The 10,011-nt window shown below is 41.4% G+C and overlaps 1 protein-coding gene and 1 long non-coding RNA gene across 3 annotated transcripts in view; both read right to left on the bottom strand.

Annotated features, from left to right (window-relative positions):
- LOC133621930 (uncharacterized) overlaps nt 1–10,011 on the bottom strand; it is a 115,927-nt gene continuing 105,916 nt past the window's right edge. The window contains exon 2 of the long non-coding RNA XR_009817712.1: nt 1–2,261. This is a non-coding gene — a long non-coding RNA (uncharacterized lncRNA). The remainder of the gene's footprint in view (nt 2,262–10,011) is intronic.
- ndst3 (N-deacetylase/N-sulfotransferase (heparan glucosaminyl) 3) overlaps nt 1–10,011 on the bottom strand; it is a 93,024-nt gene continuing 83,013 nt past the window's right edge. Inside the window, exons 14-15 of one of the 2 annotated variants that reach the window (XM_061984391.1) lie at nt 5,752–5,862; nt 1–3,714 (exon numbers count right to left, since the gene is read on the bottom strand). In XM_061984391.1, coding sequence (XP_061840375.1) covers nt 3,685–3,714; nt 5,752–5,862 — 141 coding nt within the window. In that variant the 3' untranslated portion in view covers nt 1–3,684. Of the gene's footprint in view, nt 3,720–5,751; nt 5,863–10,011 lie in introns of both variants that reach the window. The other variant, XM_061984392.1, reaches the window with a different exon arrangement.

Genomic DNA, 10,011 nt, shown 5'->3' on the forward strand with positions numbered 1-10,011 from the left:
AAAAAAAAAAAAAAAGACTTGTTTTGAACACTTTTATGATGGGACTCTTTTGGATCCCCTAAAATTTTAGTGTCATTTTTTTAAAAACTTTCATTGCTCACAAAAATGATGATGAATTAATCTTTTTTTTTTGTTTGTTTTTTTATAATTGTTGACTTGATAAAACATGTTTTTCCTGACAAAAAGGGCATAAAACATACAAAGTTAATAGATTGGAAGTTGATCCAGAGACTTCAAGGCCTACTGAAAGTCACTACTAGTCTGATACTTTATACATCAATGATGAAATCTTAACATTGCAACACATGCAACTAAAGTGCAATTTTAAATTTCACGCGAAATATCCTGCTGAAAACATCTCGGTATGATGACGTCAGCGCGTGACGTCACAGGTTGTGGAGGACGTTTTGGGACAGCATGGTGGCCAGCTATTAAGTCGTCTGTTTTCATGGCAAAATTCCACAGTATTGTGGACATCTGTGTTGGTGAATCTTTTGCAATGTGTTCAATGAACAATGGAGACAGCAAAGAAGAAAGCTGTAGGTGGGAAGCGGTGTATTGCGGCCGACTGCAGCAACACAAACACAGCCGGTGTTTCATTGTTTACATTCCCGGAAGATGACAGTCAAGCTTTACCATTGGCCTGTGGAGAACTGGGACAACAGAGACTCTTACCAGGAGGACTTTGAGTTGGATACACAGACACGGTACCGTGAGTACGCTTCCAAACATTTGATGGCTTGCCCGTACGTGCGTGCCGCTATGTGCATGTCACGTACGTAACTTTGGGGAAATATATGTGCTGTATGAACTTTGGGGAGGTGAACGGTACTTTGGGCTGTGGGATTGAGTGTGTTGTGCAGGTGTTTGAGTTGTATTGGCGGGTTATATGGACGGGAGGGGGGAGATGTTTGTTATGCGGGATTAATTTGTGGCATATTAAATATAAGCCTGGTTGTGTTGTGGCTAATAGAGTATATACACTCTTAGAAATAAAAGTGCTAAGTAGAACCATATAAGGTTCTTCGGCTCGTCCTCATAGGAGAACCCTTTTTGGCTCCAGGTAAAACCTTTTTATAAAGGTTCCACCTGGAACCCTTTTGGAGGGTTCTACCTAGAACTGTGTGTGTAAGGTTCCACCCAGAACCCCCCATGAGAGGTTCTACAAAGAACCCACGCAGGGAGTTCCACTAAGAACCCTTTCATGTTTCAAGGGTTTCATCTAGAACCCACACAGGGAGTTCCACTAAGAACCCTTTTGTATTTCAAGACTTTCATCTAGAACCCACGCAGGGAGTTCCACTAAGAACCCTTTCGTATTTCCAGGGTTTCATCTAGAACCCACACAGGGAGTTCCACTAAGAACCCTTTTGTTTGTCAAGGGTTTCATCTAGAACCCATGCAGGGAGTTCCACTAAGAACCCTTTCATGTTTCAAGGGTTTCATCTAGAACCCACACAGGGAGTTCCACAAAGAACTCTTTCATGTTTCAAGGGTTTCATCTAGACCTGACACAGGGGGTTCTAAAAACATCCCTTTTCAAAGGTTTTCACCGATAACCGTCTTGTCTTCTGAGGGTTCTATAAAGAACCATATTGTATTCTACAGATCAGTTTAGTTCATATTATATTGTGGTCATTTATCATGTTGACATTGAACAAACATTTGAATGAGAAAAACATTTATTTAAAGATAGGCACCATTATTGGCAAATGTTATCAGGAAGTATGTCCCTGGTGACACAGGATCTTGCCCATGCTTTCAACAATCCCTGAAGAACTCTTTCTTCCAAAAACGGTTCTCTGGATCAAAATAGTTCTTACTGGAACCCTTAGTGTTAGTGAGAACCCTTTTAAAACCAATTATTCAGAAAAGGGGTTTTAAAGGGTTCTCTGGATCAAAATGGTTCTTACTGGAACCATTAGCGTTACCAAGAACCCTTGAAAAACCCTTTCTTCGGGAAAGGGTTTTTCAGAAGCAAATGGTTCCAGTTAGAACCTCAGCCCTTGTAGAAGAACCCTTTTAGAACCCTTATTTCTAAGAGTGTATATGCCTTGTGTTTATTTACTGTTTTAGTCATTCCCAGCTGAATATCAGGTCTCACAGCATCTTCCACTGCCTTCTAGTCCTTCACTCTCACTTTCCTCATCCACAAATCTTTCATCCTCGCTCAAATTAATCGTGGCTTTCTCGGTCCGAATGTCTCTGGCTGCTGGTGGCCATGATTGTAAACAATGTTTGGATGTGAGGAGCTCCACAAGCTGTGACGTCACGCTACTCGTCTGCTACAGGCAAGGCTTTTTTATCAGACACCAAAAGTTGCCAACTTTATGGTGGATGTTCTCTACTAAATCCTTTCAGCAAAAATATGTCAATATCGCCAAATGATGAAGTATGACACATAGAATGGACCTTTAAATAAGAACATCACATTTCAGTAGCTTTCAAAGTCAAATACAGGATGGCTCCTTTTTAAGACTTTTATGATGGGACCCAACAATTTTAGTGTCATTTTTCTTAAACTGTCATTGATCAGAAAAGAAAGATGAATTGAAGTCAATGTTGTTATGAATGATTGACTTATTGAAGGCCATAAATGCTCCACATCAAATTACACTTTTACAATCTTTTTGGGGGAAATATTGCATATTTCTTTGTTTTTGCCATAAATGTTCAAATATGACTTTGAACATTTTTATGACTGAGACCCTGAGCAGCAGAAAAGGTAAAAAAACAAAAAACATGTCATGGTTTTAAAAATGAAAAATATCAAAACGGCCCCCGCATGCTCGGACTTTGGACACCCCTGACTTCACACTTCACACTTCAGACGTCCCACAGGAACAGAAAAGAAGGAAAAGCTAGGAATGTCACATGGGCTGCTTCTGCTCGCTTGGCTTTGCTGCGTCTGCTGCCTTCAGCACCGACGCCATGGATGTCTACTTCTTCTCTGCCTTCAGCACCGACGCTATGGACGTCTACTTCTTCTCTGCCTTCAGCACCGACGCCATGGACGTCTACTTCTTCTCTGCCTTCAGGACCGACGCCATGGAGGTCTTCTTCTACTTCTTCTCTGCCTTCAGGACTGACACCATAGACGTCTACTTCTTCTCTGCCTTCATCACCGACGCCATGGACGTCTACTTCTTCTCTGCCTTCAGGACCGACGCCATGGACGTCTACTTCTTCTCTGCCTTCAGGACCGACGCCATGGAGGTCTTTTTCTACTTCTTCTCTGCCTTCAGCACCAACACCATGGACGTCTACTTCTTCTCTGCCTTCAGGACTGACGCCATGGACGTCTACTTCTTCTACTTCTTCTCCGCCTTCAGCACCGACGCCATGGAGGTCTTCTCCTGCTTGTCCGTGTGTTGTGGGCGGACTTTAAGAGCGAGGAGGCTGAGCAGGTTCCATCCTCACATGCTGGCCGTGGCAAGAAGATAAGAAAGTAAAGGAATGTTTGTGCAAAAGTGTTGATGACAGCTGACCAGCGCTGTCAGAGTGCAGTCAAAGAAAGTCCTTGGGAGCTGCGTTTGTCTCTTCTGTCGCTTCTCTGCCCTCAGGCCTGAAAACAAGGCCCTTCCCACTCGGGGGTGGGGTGGGTGGTGGGTGGGTAGGGGGAGTCCACCACCGGAGAGTGCGTCGGACCTTCCCGGTTAGCTCGCCCTGTTTGACCTTTGGCCATTAACCCCGGCTCATGGATGCAAAGGTTATCTAACCTTAAGAAAGGGGCAGAGACAGAAAGGGGCGGGGCAAAGAGGGGCGGGGCAAAGAGGGGCATAAGAACAAGATTTAATTCACTTTTTTGGATGGGTTTGTAAGAGTGTTTTACAATAGTACCTCAACTTGAGAGTGTTTTGAGATAAGAGCAGTCTCTCAGTTCATTGGAATGCTTCAAAGGGGACCAACTTTCTTTTGCGTATTTGGGAAGTCAAACCATTGCCGAGATATTTATAAAATAATCTTGCCTTCCTCCATACTTCCGCCATTCCTGCAGTTTGGAGTTTGCACGACCTGTCAGCGGATAATCCACATATGGTACAACTTTACCCCAAAGAGCTTTGCACGGATACGCCATTTTTTATTTAGTCCACGCGACAACATGCCCAGAGTACACACAAATGCTCTGTTATCCATCACGTACCACTACCAGAGTACCACCCCAAACTCACAAATGCTCTGTTATGCAACACGTACCACTACCAGAGTACCACCCCAAACTCACAAATGCTCTGTTATGCAACACGTACCACTACCAGAGTACCACCCCAAACACACAAATGCTCTGTTATCCAACACGTACCACTACCAGAGTACCACCCCAAACTCACAAATGCTCTGTTATGCAACACGTACCACTACCAGAGTACCACCCCAAACACACAAATGCTCTGTTATCCAACACGGATCACTACCAGAGTACCACCCCAAACACACAAATACTCTGTTATCCAACACGCATCACTACCAGAGTACCACCACAAACATATAAATGCTCTGTTATCCAACATGTATCACTATGGTCTCATCAGGGGAACTGACAAGTTTTGTTTTTGCGGCAATGTTCTGTCAACTAGGAAGAAGCGTCTCTTCGTGTGTGGCAACCAATTGGAAGAACTCTGCGTCACAAAGCAATATAAAGACGCATTTATCCAAAAGCTACTTTTAATGCAGAGTTGGTTCCTACTATTTATGGCAATGAAACGTACCGTATTTTCTGGACTATAAGCCGCAAATTTTTTCCCCACGCTTTGCACCCTGCAGCTTTTAAAACGGTGCGGCTAATTTATGACGTCTATAATTTTTCGTATTCAACAAAAAGTTTTCACATAACACCGACACAGACACTGAAAAGGTGTGTTATTGTTTGTGCTACGGCGCCATCCTTTTGGACAAGTTTGCTCCCCGCACATGCTGCTGGGTGCATGTCGACAGTGTTTTCTTCCGTTTAATGCCTTAAACCGGAAGTGCAAGTCCTATTCGTTCATAGCGTTTCTACTCGTATGGATTCTTCATTCCTCACTCCAAGCAATGTTTGTAAGTTTTACAATAAAAATAAAACTATTCTTACTTACTAAAGCATCCCATGTGTGATGTCTGTAGCAGTATTTCCATGCATGTTTGTACATGCTAAGTAATGTAATAAAGCTATAATCGTTAGTCTCAGTTAACACGTTTATGAGTGTCTGTGTTATTATTTATTAACTTACAAAGACATTATTTTTGTATTGTTTCAGTTTTAGAAATTCCTCAGTAAATTCCCCAAAACATCAGCGTGGAGTTATTGAGTCTGTTTAGCTGATTGGAGAGCTAGCTCGCGCAGCTAGTGGGTCCATAACCATGACTTCTGTTTTGTTTGATCAGCCGTTTTACTGCCGTGTTACAGACACTGTTTGGAAACAATTAAGGTACATAAATAAACATTGACATATTATTTCTGTGTAAATAACTACCTTCATAACGTATATATCTGCGACTTATAGTCCGGTGCGGATAATATATGGAGAAATATTTTTTTCTTCTAAAATTTAGTGGGTGGGGCTTATATTCTGAGGCGTAAAATAGGGTATGTGTTTTTATACTATTTCTGATCTAAACGTTTGTCTTAAAGACATGTTACTTGTTAAAAGTGTCCTATTTAAGAATGAATCCCCCATTCAATTCAGTATGGATGATGTTGATTTAAGATACAAGTGTTTTGAGTTGAGAGCTTTGTCCCAGAACCAATGGAGTGAGTTGAATGGCGCTGACCTTCTGCAGCTCCTCCCTCAGCCAGGAGGGCAGAGGCTGTCCCAGGCGATGCAGCAGCTTGGACAGTTCTACGTTGTGTTCCCTGTAGAACCTGGACAGGAATGCACGGGCCTGCACAGTGGAAGAGGAAAAGGGATTCATGGTGGTACCTGACACATGAAACGTGACCAATCCACTGTCAGTTGCTACGTAGGGTGGCGCTTTCCATCATTTTCGGCACACTGTATTGCAAAATGATTAACCCTCCCCTCTTCCTCTCATGCCAGATCCACCCAGGAATAAACCTTCCCTACTATAATGAAGTGACATCATTCTTTATATCTACACGGCCACTTGTTGCTAGGCAGAATTGGGGTTTCATGCTTCCACTGCCACACAGGAAATGACAGAATTGGGGTTTCATGCTTCCACTGCCACACAGGAAATGACAGAATTGGGGTTTCATGCTTCCACTGCCACACAGGAAATGACAGAATTGGGGTTTCATGCTTCCACTGCCACACAGGAAATGAGCCCGTAAACAAAATTCTAGCGATTAAAAGAGAGCTTTTATACACGTGTCATTTGTCACACTTCTCATGTCTCGCCACCAGAGGGAGTCTCTCAGACCTTTTCCACACAAAACTACAAAATAGTGAAAGCGTGTAGAAAGATTTGTGCTGATAACGTATCAGACTGATAACGTTATCGGCCAATACAGTGATATCAACACATCAGTATCATATTAGAAGTGAATCTGGACAGCCCTGGTGCAGGTCTTCTCAAATAATGTTTGTTTGTTTTGTAGCTTAAAGTGTTTTACATATTGTGCTCCTAAATTCATGTTCTCAATTTATTATTATTATTATTTATTGAATTATATTTTTCAGAATTACATTGTGTTAAGTCAGTCAAAACATTTTTTTGCGTTGAAATAATGATTTTTTTTAGATTAAAGCACTTTAAATGTTTCAGTTAGAGACTAAAAACAATCTTAATAAAGTTATTCTTTTTTGTTTCATTTAATGTTAAGAATACAATCTTATGCAGAGGTGTACTTAAAACTATTTTATAGACATTAATACTATTTCTAGTCATGGCAGAGAGTCATACTTGCCAACCTTGAGACCTCCGATTTCGGGAGGTGGGGGGTGGGGGAGGGTCGTGGTCGGGGTGGGGCGGGGGGCGTGGTTAAGATATATATATATATATATATATATATATATATATATATATATATATATATATATATATATATATATAAGAAATACTTGACTTTCAGTGAATTCTAGCTATATATATATATATATATATATATATATATATATATATATATATATATATATATATATATATATATATATATATACACACAGGTAAAAGCCAGTAAATTAGAATATTTTGAAAAAGTTGATTTATTTCAGTAATTGCATTCAAAAGGTGTAACTTGTACATTATATTTATTCATTGCACACAGACTGATGCATTCAAATGTTTATTTCATTTAATTTTGATGATTTGAAGTGGCAACAAATGAAAATCCAAAATTCCGTGTGTCACAAAATTAGAATATTGTGTAAGGCTAATACAAAAAAGGGATTTTTAGAAATGTTGGCCAACTGAAAAGTATGAAAATGAAAAATATGAGCATGTACAATACTCAATACTTGGTTGGAGCTCCTTTTGCCTCAATTACTGCGTTAATGCGGCGTGGCATGGAGTCGATGAGTTTCTGGCACTGCTCAGGTGTTATGAGAGCCCAGGTTGCTCTGATAGTGGCCTTCAACTCTTCTGCGTTTTTGGGTCTGGCATTCTGCATCTTCCTTTTCACAATACCCCACAGATTTTCTATGGGGCTAAGGTCAGGGGAGTTGGCGGGCCAATTTAGAACAGAAATACCATGGTCCGTAAACCAGGCACGGGTAGATTTTGCGCTGTGTGCAGGCGCCAAGTCCTGTTGGAACTTGAAATCTCCATCTCCATAGAGCAGGTCAGCAGCAGGAAGCATGAAGTGCTCTAAAACTTGCTGGTAGACGGCTGCGTTGACCCTGGATCTCAGGAAACAGAGTGGACCGACACCAGCAGATGACATGGCACCCCAAACCATCACTGATGGTGGAAACTTTACACTAGACTTCAGGCAACGTGGATCCTGTGCCTCTCCTGTCTTCCTCCAGACTCTGGGACCTCGATTTCCAAAGGAAATGCAAAATTTGCATGGTTGGGTGATGGTTTGGGGTGCCATGTCATCTGCTGGTGTCGGTCCACTCTGTTTCCTGAGATCCAGGGTCAACGCAGCCGTCTACCAGCAAGTTTTAGAGCACTTCATGCTTCCTGCTGCTGACCTGCTCTATGGAGATGGAGATTTCAAGTTCCAACAGGACTTGGCGCCTGCACACAGCGCAAAATCTACCCGTGCCTGGTTTACGGACCATGGTATTTCTGTTCTAAATTGGCCCGCCAACTCCCCTGACCTTAGCCCCATAGAAAATCTGTGGGGTATTGTGAAAAGGAAGATGCAGAATGCCAGACCCAAAAACGCAGAAGAGTTGAAGGCCACTATCAGAGCAACCTGGGCTCTCATAACACCTGAGCAGTGCCAGAAACTCATCGACTCCATGCCACGCCGCATTAACGTAGTAATTGAGGCAAAAGGAGCTCCAACCAAGTATTGAGTATTGTACATGCTCATATTTTTCATTTTCATACTTTTCAGTTGGCCAACATTTCTAAAAATCCCTTTTTTGTATTAGCCTTAAGTAATATTCTAATTTTGTGACACACAGAATTTTGGATTTTCATTTGTTGCCACTTCAAATCATCAAAATTAAATGAAATAAACATTTGAATGCATCAGTCTGTGTGCAATGAATAAATATAATGTACAAGTTACACCTTTTGAATGCAATTACTGAAATAAATCAACTTTTTCAAAATATTCTAATTTACTGGCTTTTACATATATATATATATATATATATACATATATATATATATAAAATAAATACTTGAATTTCAGTGTTCATTTACAAACTACAACTCACAAACACTTTAGAGTTAGGCTCCACCATCAGAATGTGTACTTAAACTTATAAAGATCACATGGATATTATTCAGTGAGTTGATTCACCAAAACTAACCTGTTATACAGGAGGAAAAAGCACACAGGACGTTTCAATTGTTCACAGACTGGTCGCGCTCATCAGAATGACAAGATACTTCCGGTCTGCAGGTGATAGCATTCAATTGGGAAGAAACGCCCTACTGCCCCCTACTGACCAATGTGAATACTGATAAATGTGTAATGACAGCTCCAAAAACGAATTCAAACCACAAAATAAAATAAATAAATCAACACAAAAATGTGACACATTATGGGTGGGTCACATATGCATGTACAGTAGATGGCAGTATTGTCCTGTTTAAAAGTGTCACAACATTGCTGTTTACGGCAGACCAACTGCTTTACGGTAGACACTGTTGTTGTGTGTTGTCAACACGTCACTCAGGTCCGCCTGAATTTCGGGAGTTTTTCGGGAGAAAATTTGTCCCGGGAGGTTTTCGGGAGAGGCGCTGAATTTCGGGAGTCTCCCGGAAAATCCGGGAGGGTTGGCAAGTATGCAGAGAGTGGGAAGAGAGGGTCTTGTAACAACAAAATCATTGAGAAGCACCGCCCAAGTGGCAGCAACATGGTCTGGGGATGCACGGGTGCTGCTGGCGCTGGGGAGACGCGGTTCGGAGAGTTAAGAAATGAAGACTATGATAGGGAAAAAGGGGTTATCCAACATGACAATGAAGCCACTAGTAGTGTAAAACTCTACTGGGATGTCATTGTCAGTGTCTAGTAAATCCATGTCTACTCTAAAGTACATCTCAGTTCTATGTCTACTCTAAAGTACATCTCAGTTCCATGTCTACTCTAAAGTACATCTCAGTTCTATGTCTACTCTAAAGTACATCTCAGTTCCATGTCTACTCTAAAGTACATCTCAGTTCCATGTCTACTCTAAAGTACATCTCAGTTCTATGTCTACTCTAAAGTACATCTCAGTTCTATGTCTACTCTAAAGTACATCTCAGTTCTATGTCTACTCTAAAGTACATCTCAGTTCCATGTCTACTCTAAAGTACATCTCAGTTCTATGTCTACTCTAAAGTACATCTCAGTTCCATGTGTAAATTGTTGTCCCTTGAGAAGGTGGAACAAAACACTTGCTGGGTCCATCTTCTCCCTGCTGACAGGGTTTAGTTCCAGGTGAGTGAAGAGTATTTGTGCAGGTG

The sequence above is a fragment of the Nerophis lumbriciformis genome, linkage group LG25 (assembly GCF_033978685.3).
Source record: "Nerophis lumbriciformis linkage group LG25, RoL_Nlum_v2.1, whole genome shotgun sequence".
NCBI lineage: Eukaryota > Metazoa > Chordata > Actinopteri > Syngnathiformes > Syngnathidae > Nerophis > Nerophis lumbriciformis.